We start from the raw sequence: 21,162 nt of genomic DNA on the forward strand, positions 1-21,162 counted from the left end.
CCTGTAATGCCTCGGCTGCTCAATATTTATGATTTGAACACCGCCAGGTTGGACAATGGGCTGGGATCCGCACTGGCGTTATGCGGCAGTGGTAGCGTGGCAAACACCGCAGGGAAACATCCCTCTTAGCACCTGTTCTCACAGCGAAAACTCAAAAATAATGTCATTTCGTTCCCCCAGAAATATGCTCAGGTGGTATCAGGCCCAGTAGGGTTTCCTCAGTAGCAAGGTGCTTGGTCGGGTTTGTTGGGGTGCTTGGATGTTCTGCTTTTATAACATGTCTTTCATCTGAAATACGATGGAGAGGAGAGACCATCTTTGAGCCAGCTGCGTGTTGTATTACAGGTTAGAAGATTATAGCGATGAATGGGAGCTAACAGACTTCTGAAGAGGCAGGGATCATGGGATTAATTCTAATTAATTGCAAAAATGTTGCTAAGAAAAAAAAAAACATATGTTGATTTTAATGGTGATCCTTTGAGATGGATTTCATTTTTCTGTGGCTGGATGCCTTCCTCTCCCCTGGCTTCCTGGTTGGTTTTGCTGTTGTTTCGGAAATGCAGATGCTGTTAAAACTTGAGCTGAAAAGCTTTTGGGAATGGATTTTTGGATGGGAAGCAAAGAGTAGTCTTTCAGGTTGTGGATCCGTGTCTTGCAGGTGTTCATGCTTTGAAACTTTCCCTGCATTTGATGTCTTGTAGAAACCAGTGGGACTACTTCTGCTTAAATGCATAAATGTTGAATATGAGCCTTACGTGCTCATTATTCCAGCTCTGCTTCGCTGGCTTGCAAGCTGATGGTATAGTTAGCTGCATCTGGCAATGTATGCTTAACACTTATTTTTACACCTTGATTTTTTTGCTTCTTTATTCCTTCTGTTTTTTGGTTGTGTTTATACTTTAACATTAGAATTTTAACTTCTGCTTCAGGTAGCATTATGTATATTGCTTTGGGGGTAACTCATAAATGTTGCTGTTTTCAGGCTTTGCAACTGGCATTTCTCCAGGTTTTTGGCCAGAGGGTGGATCATCCTTGCAGAACTGCATGGAGCTACCCGGGCTTGCTTTTTGCTAGAGGGAGTTACTTTTCAGGTCACAGTTCCCTTGAGAGCAGAAGAGTAAAAATCTATAAAGTACTAGTAACAAAAAGTGATAAGGAAGCACTGTAGCCTAGTGGAAAATGCAAGGGGTTATGATGCTGTCCATTTGGACTGAAATCTTGGTTTTACCACAGGATTCACTTTGTATTCTTGGGCAAATCACTTCCCTTCTGTAGTTTTCAGCCTTTTAGTATTTACTTTTCTCCACAATAGTGGCTATCACTTGTTTAGTTTAAGGGACTCTGACTTTGGATGATCATTTGAAAGTATTTCTAGGGTCATTTGGATTGTTTTGATCCAAGTAATAACAGGAAAAGTGGGTGGCAGGAATTCATAATTGTAGCATTGCTCATAATGCTGTTCAGCAAGGAAATGTTATAAAATATGACATGTTCTCGGTTTGCATGGTGTTAAATCAAACCTGGCTCTTACAGTTTAACACTAGGAAAAAAAGTCGGCCCTGCTTTAGAGTCATAACACGGTTTCAAGTTTATACTGAGGGGAAAAAATACGTCAGGAGAAGGCAAAATTAGATTGTTTATTGTTGGGAATTCTTCTTATTAGGTATTCAAAACCAGGCTTGATTATAGGCTCTTAAAAGCAGTCCTTGCAGTCAGAGTTGCTGCTTTGGTGAGTTTGAGGCACGTGCAGTCAGAAACAGTCAGGATGATGCGTCAGGAACCAAGTGTCTTGCAGACGTAATGGATGAAGCTTGTTTTAATAAAAAACAAAAACACCCTGAATTTTCATACGTGTATGTATGTATATACGTGTGTTTGGTTTGGTGCCAGAACAATGGTTCACAGACTCAGTGATGTCCTACTGCTGTTGCTTTCTAATGACTTTTATTACCAGGCTATTAGCTATATTGCAAGACGACGTTAACTTCTTATGAAACTCAAGAGGTGTTAGGGCAAACACTTTAGGACTGTTTTCATTAAAATAAAATCTTATCGGTGGTTTATGTGAAGTATCTGTTAGCTGTTTCCTCCGGGTGTGTTCATCTGGATAGCAACCGATTGCTGGTAGGAGGTTTGGTTTTGGTTTTCAGTGAGTTGTATTAGTATTGGTGATCATATATACATTGCTCAGCATTTCTTTAGCAGGATAGTTATTTAATTCCTCTCAGTTGCTCTAAGAATCTGAAAAGAAAGGAAATCTCAGTTAGAACTTGCATGGTGGGCTCCTAAATGGAGTAAATGGTGGGATGTAGTGCAGTGTGGTTGACCTGATACTTGCATAATAAATCCTGGTGTTTTTGTAAGGAAGCCTGTTGCCAGGATCTAAAGAGAGATCTGGGGGAGTCTTGAGGGCCCCCACTTCCTGATAGTGTTGTGGAAGAAGAAAAGGATTATTTTTCGGAGTTGTTGAACAGAAACTATATCTCTGTCTCAAATTGGAAGGATTAAGTGTATAGGAGCGAGCTGTGTATCTAGGAGGGAAGGCTGTACAGCAGCAGGTTTGCAAAGAGCACCTCCGACCATGTTCACTTACTGCTCATGATCATTACAGAAACTTTGTGCTTACTCTCTTTGTGAGGATGTGTCTTCTGCAAAGCTGAGGCAAAAACTTGTTTGGCATCCGTTTCCTCTTTTATGTGTTTGGTTCAAAGTAGCAATGTCATTTTCCTGCGTAAAATATTTACCCACTTGTGCTTGAGTAAGGGGAGGTGGTGGAGGAGCTGGGGTCAGGAAGTGAAATACTGATGTGAAATTATCCTGCGAGCAAGTGTGCCGCAGCTTGGGAATTTGTGTGTGCTGTACTCTGCCAGGGTTAAAAATGTAGGTGTTACCTGCTGAAGGTCTCAGTGGCTTTCTGTGCTTGTATTTCTGTGCCTCTGTTCTGCTGTAACCTCAAGAGTTACACAGATCATCATGAAATCATAAACGTCAGAACATTTTAAAGAGTATAGCAACTTGGATAATTTATTTATAATATAATAATATAATATATATTTGGTCTTTTAACACATCAGGTGTAAATTGGGGCACTTAAATTGGGTCTTGGTAAAGATTCTGCTTGGTGGCTGTTGGTTAATACTTACAGAACCCCACACAGCTAAAAATCCAATAGTTTGGGCAGGGGAACGTGTGAAGCCTGTTTGATATGAACGTGTCCTTTGTTCTTCCTGCCCTTCCCCCATGTCTCCCGCACAATAACCCTCTCCCTCCTCGCCTGTCTTGGGGCGCACGCTATGGCAAGTCTGGCATCGCCTGCATGTAGGGATTGGCTAGCTAGCTGCTGCCAAACATGATTAACAGATGAGTTGTGTTGGTGGGGACGCTGATAGGGGTTTTCACACAGTTTGGCTGAATTTGGCTGATGTCTAAGAATCCTTTGTTTTCAGTTTGCCCGAAGTCTCGCCACGGTGTCAAAATTATCTGGGGTGGAAGGATGGGAAGAACAAAGCACTCCTACAGCTTTGTAAATTGGGGTGTAAATTAATTGATTTTATAAGGAGTTCGTGGCATCTCTTGCCTGATGGTAGTATTGCCATTATATGAAAGGATTTGGGCTTGAGTTCTGTAGAGAACGATGAGTCCATTGGGTTTTGTTGGTTTTGAAAACTAATTTAAATCACCACTGACTTCTGTGCATAACAGTGAGTGGTATGGAGATGTTAAAATGTTCTTTGGGTGGATAGTTGTATATTGCCACCTTTGAAAATGTCTTTGGTGCAAAGGAGAGATTCCTAAGAAATTCAAGGAGCAAGCTGAACAACAAAGCTTCCGTTACATTTTATGGCTTTAAGAGCAACCATGGGTTTTAAAAGCACGTGTATATAAAGGCTGTAAAATTGCTATATTAAGAAGTGGTGACAGGAATTGTGGCCTAGGTAATCCAAAGAAGGTGACTGTGGCAGAGACACAAAGGCAGGAAACTGATTTGAAATGCAAATAGTGAAAATGTTGTTGCCAAGCTGAGATAAGGAATACTGGATTTTACAGTGTACTAACATTGGAGGGACGTTAGGAAATGCCAGGTGTTTAAAAGTAGGTAGGCATGGTGAAAGTGCCCTTCTCGTACTTAGTTCATTGTTTTTTTTGGTTCACTATGAAGGATGATAGGAAACATTTTGTTTTGAAATATTTTGCTCTTAAACTGGGAAGAATATTTGGAGGTTTGATTTTTGCATTATCTCATTTTACAGAGCTAAAATTCTCTTCTAGTTTGTAGCTGACCAGCTGTAGTGCTGGCGTTTGGAACCTGAAGTCTTTATGACACTTTAACATATTCCAGTGATTTAATTAAAGCATTCTTTCTGAATATAAGCTTTGCAAAGTTTGTGTTTCACAGCCTTTCTTTGAGGAGCAGAAGCAGTCTGTGATTGATCCAGAATTCCAGCTCGGCTTCAGAGCCTACGCATGATCCAGTCTGCTGGATCCTGTTCCTGCTGAGCTGTGCTTCGTTTCACCTCCCAGAGAAGTTGTAGAGCATGCAAACAGGTTTATTTTTTGATGAAATTGGACTGAAAGATGTGATCCTAGTGCTGGTTGAGCATTCAGTCCGTTGGGGTAGACCAGAGCGAGTCTGAAGGAGTGCCTCTCTCCTTCCCTCCCCCGAAATGTGTGTAGTGTCAGCATCAGCTCCTAAGTTTTGGCAAATAGATTGATTTATGTTTCATCGTCACGTTTGCTGAATTGTGCATGGAGAGGTGTGAGGAGGAAGGGGCAGCAGAGGGGAGCTCTTCAGGGTGGAGGAGGGAGTGAAGGCGTGAGGAGGAGCCTGGCGAGAGGGGTACACGGGGGCAAGGTACTGCTGGCCTTGTTTCTCACCGTACTGCTCTTTTTAACAGGCAATACATGAAATTTTCCCCAGGTTGAGTCTGTTTTTCCTTTGCTGGTGGCTGGTTGGCGACCTCCCTGCCGATGTCTCCACCCGTGAGCTTTTTCTCCTTGCTTTCTTTTCCTGACCTGCTGGAGAGGGGGAGTGAGAGTTTGTCCGTGTGGGTGTATGGCAGCCGGCCAAGGTCAGCCCACCAGGCTCACGTACCTCTTTGCTGCCGAGCTCAAGTTAAATTAGTCTTTCAACTTTCTTTAAAATTTATTATTGATTTAAGTGTAGTGGCATTTTGTTTGTATAAGAGATACGAGTAAGAGTTTAGCTATCACATTTTATGGCTTAGTAGTAGCACAGTGTTTCAATTTATTTTTTAGTGGATGAAGTTTAAAACTACGGCTTAGTTCACTGTCACCAGAGGCCTTCCAACCTGCTTCTCTCTCCGGATCGCTAATGCAGTAGTCAGACGTATCAGTATCAGGGAAAGGGGGAAGAAAGGCTGAACCTGTCTGGGTGCTTTTTAGGGGTCTGTGACATTAAACGTGTAAACCTGTCAGTCAGAGACTCCAAATACAGATACGCACTGATCTCTTCTAAGTCCCAAGCACTGTCGTCAAGTGACATTTGAATCAAACGTCTCTGTATATTTTTTTTTTCTTGGTCTTTCTTAGGAAAGCTAACTTTTGCATCACTGGCTTGAAATGTTTACTTTCTATTTAAGTTCACTGCGGGATGGTCTAGTTCTGTGTTACAGGGCTCCTGATTATACTTCTTTGTTGCCTCCCTTCTCGGTGCTTGGACAAATTTAAGGATCTTGCAGGCACTCAATTCCTCGGTTCTTTTACATCCAGAATAAATGTGATCCTTGGCAAACTGTCTTCCCTGAAGTTCAGCAACTGTTAAATTTTTTCCAAATATGCACAACTGCTCTGTATTTGAAATACTGATTGACTTAGCAGTCCATTTTTTTAAACAAAAGCACATGCCATCACTCAACCCCACAACCCCAGGCATCATAGCTAGTGAGACTCTTGAATCAGGGCAACAAAGTAGTAACCAGTCTGAGTCTCTTTAATGCATCTGCTGTTGAAGACTGCCAAAAATAGTGTAATGGTCCAGTAGAAGTCATAGCAGTGAGGCAGCCATCCCAAGATCACAGTAAATATGATCTTTTTGACTGCTGCAGTTGTCAACAGATAGCAGACATCAAAGTCTCAGCGTACTGAGCAGGAAAGATAGCTTCCTCCATGTGGGGAGCGGGGTCATGGATGGTGTTAGGGAAGGAAAACGTGCATGGGTGATTTTGAAGTTCTTGTTTTGTAGAAAAATTTACATTTTCAGATGTTGCTAGGAGGCAGTAAGTATTCTTTAAATATAAAAGGAGAGCTGAAAAGAATGAGTATGGTATACGAAGTGTCGTCTGGCAGCTGGAGTCAGCAAGTAACATCACGGGTTATAGGAACTGTGTCAGACTTCCAAAATTTCACCACAGAATTTGTGGTCAAGGAACGGATCCTGCCTCAGTCATGAACTGCTCCAGCAATTACAGCTATCGTTTAGCATAACGTCAGCAGTTTCAGGGTTTTTGTTGTCACCGAAGGCTATCTTCAGCCACCCTGAAGTACTGCTCAGATCTCTGTGGTGCTCTGTGCAGCTTTTGCTCCAAATGTGTTGCCTTTTCCAGCCCTACTCTTTTATTCCAATGGTCGCGCGTCAGGAAGGTCTGTAATCATGAGGCCCTTTATAATCGAGGCTGAAAGAAGATGGAGTGAGAAGCCCTCTTGGTTAGGAGAAACAGTGCATGAGATACACCAGATGATTGTGCCGTCGTTTGGAGGGGCCTGGCCAGGCTGGAGAAACAGGCTGGTAGGAATTTCATGGAATCCAGTGAAGGGAGATGCCTGATCCTGCACCTGGGGAGGAATAATCCCTGCACCAGTACTGGTTGGAAAGCAGCTTTGCAGGACCCCTGAGGGTCCTGGTGGACAGCAAAGTGACCAGGAGCCGGCAGCACACCGTGTTGGCAGTGAATGCTGACAGCGACCTGGCTCCGTTAGGCCGAGTGCTGCCGGCGGGCTGAGGGAGTTGCTCAGGGCACCCCTGGAGAGCTGGGTCTGGTTCTGGGCTCCCCAGCACGACAGGGACGTGGGCACACCGACTGGGTCATGGGGAGGGCCACAGCGGTGTTTGAAGTGATCTTGAGGCATCAGAGATGAGGAGAGGCATGGGGGTCTGGTGGTGGTTAGCCTGGAGGAGAGAGGGCTTAGTGGGGTTCTGTCAGCGTGTGTGAATACCTGACGGAGGTCATAAAGAAGTCGGGGTCACGCATTCTCAGTGGTGTGAAGTGACAGGGCAAGAGGCATTGGGCACAAACTGAAATGCAGCAATTTCCACTGAAGCATGAGAAGAAACACGTTTGCTACCGGGATGATCACATGCTAGGACAGGTTGTTCTTGGAGATGCTTGAAACCTGAGTAGGCATGGTCCTCGGCCAGTGGATCTGATTTACCCTGCTTTGAGTGGAGGTTGGACTAGACGATCTCCAGAGGTTACTTCTAGCCTCAGACATTGCATGAGTCTGTGAAATAGTCAGCTGAGAAGGCATTTCCTTCAGTTTTGCCTCTCCAGCTGTTGATTTTTCTTCAGTGCTGATGGCTCAGCTGTTGGGCACAAATGACTAATAGGTTTGTGGTGAATCTGGCCATCATTTCCAAAAGCATCCCTCCTGGAGTGGATAAAAACCACTTTCTTTACTCATTAATTTCAGAGATCTTTTTTTTTTTTTTTATGGGTGAATAATTGGGATAAAGGCATATTACTCCAAACCTTTAGTGCTCAGTTTTGTCTTGTGCTAGGTACCGCATACCAGTGCTTGTCCCTTCTATTGCTCAGATTTTTCCAAAGGAGCAGAATTTGATTTTTTCTTTTTTTTAAGCTCGTGGCTTTTCATTGTAGTCAGAATGCATGGACTGAAAGTGTCTGTGGCTGATCACTTTCAGTCTGCTGGAGCTTGGCAATTCTGCAAGAGTTACAAACCTGAGAACCTGGCTTTTGCGGGAGGATGGGAAGGACATATGCCAGTGCCTTATATCTGGTGTGCCTTTGGCAGATTCTTTTTGAAAAAAGCAACATGTAGAACAGGAAAACACTTCAAAAATGGTAACAGATTTCCATGAATCTAATGACACCTACCTAAGAGAGCTTGATTTTTTTGTCTTACGGGCAAAAGCGTAGAGATGACCTCTTAGCTTTTCCACTGTACAAAGTAAAATAAGCCAGTGATTTTCAATCTGTCATGCAGTATTGAACTCAGCAGTCTTTGTTATGCAAGGTAGTGACTTAAGGATAGTCTTAATCCAGAAATAAAATTCCAGATTTCCTGTATATTTCTGTATACGCATTTCTGACCCTTTAACTTGTAGTTAAATGAGTCCTCATTTTCTTTGTCCTAAGATGATCTCTGAGTACTTGTACAGATGGAAAAAAACTCAAGCATAGCTCAAAATTTGAGAGAAGAGGAAAAGAAGATAGAATATTTCATGCAAAGTCAGTGATTTTTTTCACTAATTCATATGGACTGATATGGTGTCGCTGTCAGGCTTTCTTTATTGGTCACTTTCTAGTGTATGGCTTCAGATTATAATCGTGCACAACAGAAATCTGTGTTACAAGGTACCAATGTTGTTGGTCTTTTTTTATTTTTCTTGTTTTTTAACAGGTATCAAGCATGATGGGACTATGTGTGATACTTGTCGACAGCAACCTATCATTGGCATCCGATGGAAATGTGCAGAATGCACAAATTATGACTTGTGCACAGTTTGTTATCATGGGGACAAACATCACTTGAGGCATCGCTTTTACAGAATTACCACACCGGGAAGTGAAAGGTAATTTTCTTTTCCCCATGAAGCTAAGTAGGGTACATTTCATTGTGGTTAACTTCTGCAGGTTTGGTTATTGAAACTTGGATTGGGTAAGGTATTGTCTTGACGTATAAACTCAGTTACTGGTTCTGCCTCTTTGTGAGGGATTTTAGATAGGACAGATCTGTTGAGTTTGGAAAACAAGAAAAACTAGAAAGAATGGAGCAGATAGAGAAGTTAGGATTTGATTGATTATTCAGGATCTTTTAACCTCATTGCATGCTTCCTAATTCTTGTGTTGTTATATAGCAGGTTTAAAACGAAGGCAAATAGCTTTACACAATGTATAATCACAACATTATTTGTCAGCAAATTCCTGAATGTGAAAGTTGAATTAGGTTCAAAAATGGTGTAGACAGATCAAAGAGTAATTTCCTCGTTGTGGACTGTGAAGAACATAGGGGTCTGGAGACAAAAACACCAAATTGAACTCACTGTTCATTACTGAAAGCAGAGAAGAGATGCTGTGAAGGGTCATTCTACCCTTGTTTTTAATGTTATTTTCTTGAGCATCTGTTACTTGAGTCTCCTGGAGAAGAACTGTGGGAAAAAAAATGGCTTTTAGTTTGTTCTTACATAGCTGTTCTAATGTTCTTTGACTTTAAGTGACTTGTCTAAATACAGAGCCCCTTTCTATCATGATTTATTGACTGGATGCGTGAGAACAGTGATGGTTGCCTGTTACTAAATACTTCAAGAGCTACATTAAATACTATGTAATGGCTACATGTTGTGGTATCACCTGTGTGAAAACTCTCCAAGATACTCTCATTATGTCTTGGAAGCCTCTTTTATGTAGATGTGATATGCAGGTGAATGTGACGTGTAAGGCAGAACATTGTTTTTCTTCTTGGTGAGGTAAGGTTTACAAATAAGTTGTAATTTAATGGTGTGCTTTTATCAGCACGTTTGTAGTTGTGAGGAGTGGTTGGAGCACACAGACTGGGTTCTCATTTAGTGTCTTGTAGGGGCTGTGTTTATTTTTTCAGATGCTTGCTTTCGAGTTTTAACTATGGCAAAAACGCCCATGTCAGTGGCTTAATCAAAAAGTAACTTCTAGTTTTTTGAGATTCATGCCAGTAGTTACCAAATAGATAGCATAAGCTTAGTATCTGAGTCATAAAGTTCTAATGCAGAACAAGACATAGAAGTTTGATCCAAGTGTAGAAAGTTCTGGCTTGGTGTGATGAATAAGGACTAGGTAATAAAATACAAATCTGTTTTACTCCCGTTTAAGAAAAATAAATTCAACTGCTTCTGAGAATGCTTGCCGGACTTTTTCATTTCCTTTCTAGCTGAAGTTTCCTCTGTAGTTTTAGGTGATCTCTTATGGTGTGTTAAGCCTAGTTTTGGAGATAGCGTGCGGTGTATAGAATTGCCAGAAATCTTTTGCATCTTGTTGCTTTCTCTCTGTCTTTGTTTACTTCCATTCATATCTATCTTGCAACTCTTAGTAGAAGGTAGCTTTATCTGCCAAGCAGCTGTTTCTATTGGGTAAAACATAGATGAGAAAAAAAATGATTAAGTTTAACTTAATCAGGGAGGAGAAGAGGGCAAAGAGGGAGGAGAAAATGGCAAAGCCGTACTAGGGAGTTTGAGGGATAGCTCATAGGAAAAATGACAAGATGCATCTTACGTTTGGATGAAGGAAAGCATGAGCTCTACCTATTTTATTCTGAAATCTGGAATACCATGGACTGCATATTAAAGTAATACATGCTGGCTTTTGTCTCAGTTTTGTAGATGTTGAGGTATTTCTAAAATGCTACTATAAACAACATATCCCTGTGTTTTCTCTCACCCTTTTAAATTAGGTAAAAATTGCTAATATTTTCATACGCTCTTTGCATTGATTTTAACAGTTTAACTTTTTCCTTGTCTGCCATCTGGTGGATCTTTAAAGTTGAGCAGGGGAGTGTTATAGTTCCTGAAGAGGTCAGGAGATGTTCAGAATTTCAGCTGAATACTTTTGTCTGGCAACATTCTCGTGGCATGAAATAAGAAGTTAGTCAGGTTGCATACAAACTAGTGGCTTTTGAGATGACCAAAAATTCAAGAAAATGTTTCTATTTCTATTTGTAAGTTCCCACTAGCAGTCCTATTTTGGCTTATCTATGTCACTTCTGTCTAAGTCTGAAGAAAAGAAGAGTTTTGCTTTAGGCAGATAGTGTGTTATGACAAAAATAAGGTCGAAAAAATAAATGCTGATATATTGAATGAAATTTGCCAACATTTGCAATTAATACTATGTAGAAAAAGTCTGAGACACGAAGGGGAAAGAGATGTAGTTACTGCACTTAATAGCATAATTCCTCCACTTAATAGCATAATTCCAAATAAAAATGGAGTTGCAGAAAAGTAATGTTGGCGTAGGGTGCATCTGAGAGAAACAGGAATATGTTGTTATGTGAGTCTGTATGTTTCTTTACTGATTTTAATAATATTTAAATAATATGAGTACAAACCTATATGTAGATAGTTACAGGTTGTTGTTGGTAGTAGGAAGTTTGGGGAAGAAATTAGAATGAAAAGCTAATTCTAAATATATAATAAAGCAGACTTGTGGTCTGCTGTTCAAGTTGGGAATTTAATGGTGGTGATGAAATGTGCATTTATGCAGTTATTTTTATTTCAAGATGGTTACCTTCTTTTCTACCCCGAAGGATTCTTGGACTTTCTTTATTATCTTGACATCTTTGGGTGGTTGTTTGTTTTTTTAATAACTTCAGGGTATTGCTGGAGTCTCGCCGTAAATCAAAGAAAATTACAGCAAGAGGAATCTTTGCAGGTGCCAGGGTGGTGCGAGGAGTTGACTGGCAATGGGAAGATCAAGACGGTGGCAATGGCCGTAGGGGAAAGGTAAAAAAAAAAAAAAAAAAAAAAAAAAAAAAAAAATAGTTTAAATATAAATATGGATTTCTGCATGTTCATGTAATGATCTCGATGACCTTTCTTACTGAAGAGAAGATAGATCACCGTAAAAGTCTGTACTTTAGTTTCTTAGTCATTTCCGAATCTTGCTCTGTAATGCTCAAGCACTTAGGAGGGGATGTACAGTATGAGAAGTTCACTTAAATTTACTTTTTTACAATTTTCTTTAGAAACTTGTCTTGGCTGTCCTAAGACAGCCTTATAACATCAAGATCTGGAGTATATTTAGTGTTACTGGAGAGATGATGTAAAAACAGTTCTCGAGCATAGCCCTTTCTGGTCACTCCTGCGTTCTGTGGTCTGATTGCTTGTGGGTTACCACATTTGTTAATCTCTTGGTCTTGGCTTTAAGTGCTTGCACCCTGATTTTTTTGTTTTTCGTCTAATAATCTATAGAGAGAGACTTTTCTGATGTAAAATGAAAGCTTTGCAAGTGTCTGTTATATTACTGGCTTATTTAGGACATTGTGAGCTTTTGGTACAGTTGTATGATAAAAATAATTTGATTTATGGAAAACTGGATTGCATGGAAAGACACGGAAAATTTTGCTAAGATTAAGATTAGCAACAATGTAGATTTAACTTGAGAACTAATGAGAGTTCGTTATAAGTATGAACGTAAAGCAGGTTGTGGTAAGATATGCAATGACTTATCACCATACACGAGATATTATTGAGTGAGAATTGGATGCTCTTCTGTCTGGATGAACTGATGTTTTCGTTCATGTTTAGTATCCTTAAGAAGCCTTTCAAATAAAGTGAGAAGTTCTGAATAAAATAGTTAGTCTATTTCATATCCTAGACGTTTATAGAAGCTTTAGGACCTCTGAGGATATCATTTTCAATTTTATTGAGAGGAAATAATATAAATCTCTTAAAGCAAAGGGTATTCAGATGTATCTTTATTTTCATCTTGATTTATTTACCCCTTGCTATGAATTTTGCAGGATGTTTTGAAATCTCTGAAACCTTGCAAAATGAGTCCTAGCCTGTGTTGTCTGTGTGATGTACTAAACTAGAATTAGTGGGACTATTTGCAAGCTGAAGACATGTATAAATGCATATAAAGTGTCTTCATGATGGATATAAACTAGGAAAAGCAAAAAGCAGAAACAGTTTTCAAATAAATGAAGCTAAGAATAAAGGCAAATTCCGGAAGTTGATTCTTTGAGTAATAGAAGCGGTCTAAGAATTTGCTGCATGGCCTCATGATTTCAGAAATGTCAGGGAAAGTCCTTTTCACTTCCCTTCTTTTGTCCTGCTGTTAAACAAATTGGCTCAGGAAATAAAACCTTGTCTCTGCTACTGCCACCAGGCAAATGCAGGTTATACAGACAAATTGGAGCAATTAAAACAGTTTTCATCCTGTTTTTCTTAGTGCAACACTAATTCTGGTAAGAACATGTCAAAGCATCATAAAAATAAATGGTTACGGTGCTGATTTCGTTTTGTACTTATGTAGCTAGGTTATCTACCAAATATATGGAAGAAAGATGGATTTACAAAGTACATACTTAGGCTTATTAAGACACCTAGGGAATGCTTGTATCAACAGATATGAAGCTTAATAAGATTTTTTAAATTAAATTCAGTAAAACTGCTGTATTGTGAATTTGTCTGAGGGGGTGAAGAAGATTCTAAGTTCACATCGTGTTTCTGAGTTTTTTTGGTTACATGAACACTTTTCTTATTTATAAATAGGTAACTGAAATCCAAGATTGGAGTGCGTCAAGTCCACATAGTGCAGCATACGTTCTTTGGGACAATGGTGCTAAAAACCTTTACAGAGTTGGCTTTGAGGGCATGGTAAGTATAAAAGAACATAAAGGGTAAAATGCTTGGAGGGGGAAGGGCGGTAAGAATAACGTGTGCTATTCTGCTGCTTTTGTAATATCCTTTGTCAGTGTGCTGCTATTAGTCAGGTCATTGTGAGTACAGCTGTATGGATCATGCATATGTATTAGGAGGAAAGTCTGATCTGGGAATAAAACATAGGAGTGATTTGAAGTTAAGAGCTCCTTTTTGTCTGAGTATCGTAAATATTTACGTTGCATACATGATTATCTTACTGTGCTAATACCGTGCTTAAATTGAAATTCAGAAAAGAAAAAAGCTTATTCATGAACTTTTTAAAGGCCCTATTTTTTCTCAAGTTCACTTCAAATTTTGGTGTGATTACTGCAAGATTTGCAGTTTTTAAGTTATCAGAAACTCAGTACCCTCTTGTGAGCAATGCAGTGGGAAGGTATGGAATTACGTTACAACCTTAATTCGCTTTAGCATTACATTTTTTGTTTCCTAGCTTCTACGGCTACTGCTACAGCTTTAGAGAGAAAATAGGTCAGACTCTAGCCTAAGTGCCTTCTGTTGCTCAGTTTTCTTATCCTAGTGTGGGTCAGGGAAAGGTTACTTCGATTATCAACTGCTTATAACATCTTAATTAGCATTTTCTTTGCATGATTTTTGTTTGATACTGCAGAGGAAAACCATGTTAACTTAACAGTGAGGTGTCATCTTGTCAGATGTGTATTAGTAATAAGACCTTAAACAATGAGTAGTTGGCTTTTCAGAAAGTGAAATTATTTACTTTTTAGCCTCACTTAAAGTAAAATACTTTCAGAATAAAAAAGAAAATAAATACCACTTTTGCAGTGAATGTATTATTTTAATATCAGGTTTAGAAAGAATAAGTGCAGGTCAGCTTTTCTGATGCATGTTTTGGAAAGTTTGTTATTTCTTCAGCCTGCAACAGGAAGATGCTAAGGGTAAAATTAAGTCACTATTGAATGACATCCTTCTTGGTCCCTTCAGTTCTAAAGAATATTTCTTAAATGCTGGCAAAAAGGGGAGGGGGGGGAGGAGGTTACAGTATTACGTAGTATAATATTGTTAAAGCAATGGTTGGTGTCTTCTCCCTAATATTTGGTTGTGACACGTGGAAAAGGAGCACAATTACCAAAGTTTAGACAGAATGAGTTCAACTGATTTTTGTGTTGCAATTTTAGAGTTATGTTAAAATTTATGGACTGTCTAATAGGAGATATAATGCTATGGAATCACTAAATGTTACTATTGACCCCAGAACTACTACATTAAGATAAGCCATACTCTGTTCTGAAGTAGTTATTCCCTTAATAAAAATGTATTTATTATTTGTAAACAAACTATTCTTTTGCCAAGCTATTGCCACATAAGGAAGTATTAAATATTTCTCAAATACTTTATTAACTACATCAACTGCAAGCTGATGATGGAGAAGTAAAGGGCAGCTTTCCCCACAAGATGTGTACAAATAGAAATATTTGGTCAGTCAATTTAATAATTAACAAAAAAGAGCTGTTAAACTGCTTACGAAACTAGATATATATGCATAACATATAATGGATAATACATACTATATGTACACGCATGTATAAAGGATAATTTGAGGCCTTGTATGTAGTGCTTAACTGATTGTAATCCATTTCTACACTCATTTTTACCTCTGTCAAACCCTTTCATCAAATGCAGTTTTGACTTCAGACAGAGAGGATTTTGTATATCTGTGACAGGCATTTGCATGTAAAGGTAGATTTCATAACTGATCAGTTGTGTGCCAATTTGTATGTTTCATTATGTACTGTTACAAAAAGCTGGCTAATAGACTGTCAGAAAGTCCATATAAAAATTGGGACAAACTTGTCTGGGGACCTAAGAATTGATTAAGAATGTTCAGAGAGTGTGGAAACAATACTCAGTGTTTGCCCATGTAAATACAGCTGGGAAAAGACCCATACTTGCAAATGAATAACACTTGACTCAGACACAAATGGAGCTGATTAAAGAAACACAGCTTATTATCCTAAGTCAGGGTTGCTTATTTGATAGCTGACAGGCTGCATCTGGTCCTCAAAATGAATCTATCCAGCCTGCCAGCTTTTCTGTGGGAGAGACAAGGATTGGCTGGTAGGGCAGCAGGTGCTGGCTGAAAACTTCCATTTATTTGTGATCAGATCCTTTGAGTTTTTAATCGAGTTTGCTGTTGCTGTGTTTACATATGAAGTGATCGAGGGTGCATCCTGTCTGTCTTTATGAAGTCTAGCATTTAAGTCTGGGTGTTTCTTCTGCCGTGCTGATGCAGGCCACAAATCCCCAAACTGAAATCTGATTTTATGGCACTGTTAGGTTGAAAAACATGTTTGTTACATCCATAGTAGGAACCAAGTACAGTTGGCTAATATGGTTATCAACAGTGCTTGCATTTCATACCTATATGTGTATTCAGATTCTAGAGCCAGACCAAGCTGTTAACTGTGTTACCTACTTGAAGAATATATGAATGCAGCCTTTTCATACAGTGTAATCTCTTTATTGCAAATTAGAGAATTGAATGAGAAGATTGCAATTTAGCTTTTTGGACTTTTTTTTTTGAGTTTTAATTTCTTCATATGAAGCACATGAGGATGTAACATCCATTGGTTTTCAATAAGCATTATAATTCTACTACTAACTGGTAGAATGATTTTGCTATAAAAACTGAAGAAAATGGTTCCTCTAGCAGGAATGTCTGAAATCTGTTTCAGTATTTAGGAATTATTTCTGTGCTATTAAATTTCTTTGCTTTATACCACTTGCCTTTTTTGCTGTGATTAACCTCCTCCTCTTGTTTTTCATTATGGAGGATCTTCCTTTCATCTGTGTAGCCTCTGAAAGAAGTAACTGTAGTTATCATCCATCATTGTCACCGTAATCTGTAAGCCATCTGTGTTTGTGTACTTTTTTTCCCACAAAAGTCTGAATAGTTGAGTGCATGAGGGAAGCTAATAAGGTTCCTGGCCCTTACGTTTTTGATGTTATTTTTAAACTTTGTTTCTGATCCTGGTTGGTGCCCAATTTCTAGTCGTCAGTATTTATTGGGTTACGTTTAAAGGATAGTCCTTTAAATTACTCTAGAGGATTTTAAGAGTGGTTTATTAGCGCACATTCTTAAAATAATAACAAGGCAGATCTCTTGTCATGCAAGGCATTGCAGGTGAGAGTTATAAAATATGTAGAAATGCTCTTTCTGCTGCAGTTATAACAAAGAATGTAAGTCAAATCTCCAGTCTGTTACATTGCCTCCAGTACTTCAAAAATGAGGAATGTGGGAAAGATCAGCAAGAATCCAGTTCACAGGCAGCTGTGAAATTGCTCAAAGAGTCAATTTTATCGTAATCCATGAATTTGTCTGGAACATTGCTGGAAGCATAGAGTTGTTGATTTCTATTATTAATACAATGGCTTTTTTATATATTGTCAAGCTGTGACTTCAATATAATTTAGAAAGTAGGGGTAGTTGTTTTTAAATTGAGAGAGGAGTGAGATGTTTATGTATACATATATACCTTGTATATTTATTTGCATTTGTCAGCCGACTTTGTTTTGCTTCTCTTCACGTGGCTTTATTTCTGTTCATTCTCCTGTAGTCTCAACCAAGCAAAATTTTTCATCTCTCCATAAGTGAGTTTCTTAGAAACATACTTCCCTTAAACAGAAATGCATTTTACATTTTTTTTTAATTTATCATATAAACCTCCAAGGAAGACAGTTGTGAATTTAAAATGATCCTCTTTAGAAACAAAGAAAGTTACACATGGAAAGTTTTTATAAGTACCTATAATCAATAGACCATTACCATTCAGTCCATTCAGTAAACCATTCAGTCAGGACGTGTCTGCATTCTGACGTCCTCTGTAAGAAGCTGTTGCTGTTGTTTTCACACCTCATATCTCTTTATCATTTCAGTTATTTCTCTAATCTAATTTCTCCTTTTATTGCTTTCACTCTTCTCAGCTTCTTGAAACTGAAAAAGATTTCAGTTCATTTAATTTGAAATGCTGCATTTCTTAAAACTTTTAGCTAGAACTTCTGGATTTGTCCAGTCACTCATTGCTGTAATCCGGTGACAAAGCTGCATGCCCTGGCTTTCCTCATTTGACCTGCGAGGGCATGTTTCCTTGCCAAAAGCATTTCTCAGTTTTGAGACTTAAAATGACCTTTAGAAGGGTGTGTTCCCTCCTACCTCAAACACCTGCAGCTGTGGCATGGTTCTGGCTGGTTTAACTGTCAGGTCAGTATTAATTTCTGTCCTGGTATTTACTGCTGATGTAGGTGCTATTTCACAAACATTCTTCTTTTTCCTAGCACACCTGGTCTCCTTATTACATCTGCAAACTTACCTCCCTGGTTTGGGTGGCTGGCCTTTTGTGTTGATTGGAGTAACTCAATTATTCCAATAGGCAGCTGCTCCTTCGGCACTGTTTTACTCTTCAAGGTCAGAGATGAAGGCCCTTTTTACACCATCTGCTGACATTGCTGTAATACACTTTTTTATTCCTTGAAGTTTTTATGATGATGAAATGGCTGGGTTTTCATTGGTATAATTGGATAGTAAGTCAAAGCCAGCTGTTACATTTTCTGTATTCCCCATTTGGCTGAGATGATCATGATCTTGATGTAATCCAGTCACATACTGCTGAAAAGCAAAGAGTTTTTCAGCAAAGTCAGTAGGTAGATGGTAAAAGAATGAAGATTGATGTAGGCAGAAACTGTCATTACCCACTGAGTTTTCATTTTAATGATTTTCTGCTTAACTGGGGTTCCTGTCTCTTCTCTAAGTATACATAAATTCCACAAAATCTACAGCTTGTTTTTCTGTTTCTTTTCTCAGAAGGGAGCCATCTTCTGAGTTCACTGAATGATTTCTACATTCAGTTAATGTATGAAAGCTTACGTTTTGTTTTCATCTGTGCATATTTGTCTCCATCAGGTATTTATACCTGACTCACAGCTGTTACTTCTGTTTCTGTGCACAACATCACAGTGAGTCTAAATCTTGCATTTCAAATTCTCCTGTTTTTTGGTACATTCCCCTTGGCACTTGTACACCTAATCTCCAAACGGTCTGCCATTTCAGTCCACCTACAAGACTCAGGCTCTTCTAAAAATCCCAGTGGAGGTCTCTGAAGGACAGTACAGCAGCACTTTCCAAGTGAGGAGCAAAGCTAGGTGATGAGGTGATGTGCTGTCAGCTCGCTGTGGCCAGGCTTCGTGTGTGTTTGTGCCCCTTCCTTACTAGGGGCTCTCTCTCCATGAGGTCCCTAGAGGAGGATGCCATAGTACCACCCCTGATTTTTGAATTAAATGACCTGGGCAGAAGAAAGCATGTTTTCATGTTTTCCAATTTTGATAAAACTAGTATCTGGTTTGCTACAAGTACAATTCTAGTTGCTCAATCAATTTTCATGGTACTGAAGTACAAATAAGAACAGTTTCCTGTCATAAAACTCCTGTATTTTTTTTTTTCAAGGTTGGTTATGTTGTGTTTTATTTTTAAGGCCTGTATTATGTTGATGTTACTTTTGCTAGTAGTGCTGTTCACAAAGTTGTCAAAGGAACTCTTTGTAAATACAGTATATATGAGTTTTTTACTGCCTTAATCTCTGTCAGTGCCTCATCTTTCTGTGCATTTTGAGTCCTTTTCAATTTTTTGGTGAAGACATACGTGTTAAAAATGAACACATTACTTTGCTTTTCTGTAATAGATCACACTCTTTTCCTCCGTAGTAATCTAACATTGACTCCACCATGTTGCTGGAAGGAAGATGAGTGTAAAGCTGATGCTGGACATCAAGCTACAGCTTAGTTTCACACTCCAGAAATAGCCTGCATAGTGCATGGTGCAGGCTGCGTAGTGAGAGAGAGAGCAGATTTGTAAGTTTTTGTGTTACTCTGTAAAAATCAAGGTATCCTAACTTGCTTCCTGAGAATTTCTGCCTCAAGATAGTAATTAGCCTTTTACTGAATATTTTATTTCTGCAGTTAGCTTTTTAGCCATTGTCGCTCTGTAAGTTAATGCTTGCTGTAACGCACCCGAACATCGCCTGGCTGCAAGGAGAACTGCGTAGGACCCTCCTGCACTCTGTGGTCGATGCTGTGAAGAAAGAAAAACAACTCCTGCACCTGTGATTGTCGCCTGGCCCAGGAGGCTGTGTTCAGGGGATGGGACCGAGTGCTTCCAGGCCCATTATGGGTCTGTGGTCGTCCATCAGCTCGCCATCTGGGACGGCCAGCGTGGCCCTTTTGTCCCTGGCCGACTTGAAGCCAGGGCCTGCCCACCGGGTGGCAGCACGCTGCTGCAGGCCGGCTGTTCTCTGCCCAGTTGACTCCTCCTTTCTCCTACTTTGGAGAGCAGCTAAATCTCATTATTTCAATCTGGCAGTTTCTGTTGTTTTTTTCAGAAAGTGATGGTGCGTTCTTCATAGGTCTGGGTCACTGAGGGAAGCTGAGTGGTCATCAATGCCTCCCTCAGTGACTTGGAAGACTCGAGTTTATTTTAATCCTTTTGCAGGAGTACAGTCTGTCACTAAATCCTAGGTGTGGAAAAAAATAATTTATAAAAAACATTTGCTTAGTTTGGGTTGATTAGATCGCAGCCGCCTGTCTTCTTTATTTCTTCCCCCATTCCCTTAGAATATTCTGACACATGTACAGACGGTTTCCAATCTCCTTCCCAGCCCATCATGCACACAAAATGCCCTTTGTTTAGTGAGGATTGATCCGTAAGGAGCAATGCCAGATGGTAGCCGTTTGGCTTAAAGGGTTACACAGAGAAAGAACTAGAGGAAGGGAGGATTACAGGAGCTCCCCTGGCTTTATGAATGGGAGCTGGTTATCACACTTGAAACTTCTGTCCCTCACATAATAAAATGATCTTTCTGAAGGCATATGCTTTTGAACTTTTATCTTTAAATGATCATGTTTAGTTCAGCTTAATTAAAACCCACATCCTTGTATTCTGTATGTTTTTCATAGGAACTTGTTCTGTTTTTAGAATTCAGGTGCTAGGTTTTATTCTCTAAATTCTTAAAATATATGTCAGAAAAATGTTTGGGAAGAGGGGACAGCACTGGCGAGCCTGAAATAATACCGTACAGAAAAGGCTGTGGCCTCAAGCACTGTCTGCAGTTACTTCTTGCTTTCTTTGCTTGTATTCATATGCATTTTTTTAAGGATAACTATATAAAACAATGCCAAGGAGATGTGTTATTTTAATACCTTTTTGGGTTAAAAATTTGGTATACTTTATAGCCGTTTGTATTGGTAAGTGTTACTCAAATCTTGAGAACGTCAAGGCTGACAACTTCAAAAGTATTTGAGCTTTTTTGCATCAGTGACTTTCACAGAGTATGTTTTCTGTACACATAAATTTTCATTTTTCCTTAACTGAGTGTATTTCAATTCTAGTTTCACTGATTTATGTTAACCTGGAGACTCAGTCAGTGAGGACTAAAGTTGCCTTAATCTCTCTCCCTAGTCTGACTTGAAATGTGTCCAAGATGCAAAAGGAGGCTCTTTCTACAGGGACCATTGTCCTGTGTTAGGTGAGTTGAAGACAGTGTAAATTT

The 21,162-nt window shown here is 39.3% G+C and overlaps 1 protein-coding gene across 3 annotated transcripts in view; it reads left to right on the plus strand.

Moving 5' to 3' along the window:
* MIB1 (MIB E3 ubiquitin protein ligase 1) overlaps positions 1-21,162 on the plus strand; it is a 77,951-nt gene that overhangs the window by 727 nt on the left and 56,062 nt on the right. For all 3 annotated transcript variants that reach the window (XM_040547836.1, XM_040547835.1, XM_040547837.1), the window contains exons 2-5: positions 8,599-8,770; positions 11,536-11,665; positions 13,439-13,543; positions 21,072-21,138. In XM_040547836.1, coding sequence (XP_040403770.1) covers positions 8,599-8,770; positions 11,536-11,665; positions 13,439-13,543; positions 21,072-21,138 — 474 coding nt within the window. The remainder of the gene's footprint in view (positions 1-8,598; positions 8,771-11,535; positions 11,666-13,438; positions 13,544-21,071; positions 21,139-21,162) is intronic.

Source organism: Cygnus olor, chromosome 2 (assembly GCF_009769625.2).
Source record: "Cygnus olor isolate bCygOlo1 chromosome 2, bCygOlo1.pri.v2, whole genome shotgun sequence".
Taxonomy (NCBI): domain Eukaryota; kingdom Metazoa; phylum Chordata; class Aves; order Anseriformes; family Anatidae; genus Cygnus; species Cygnus olor.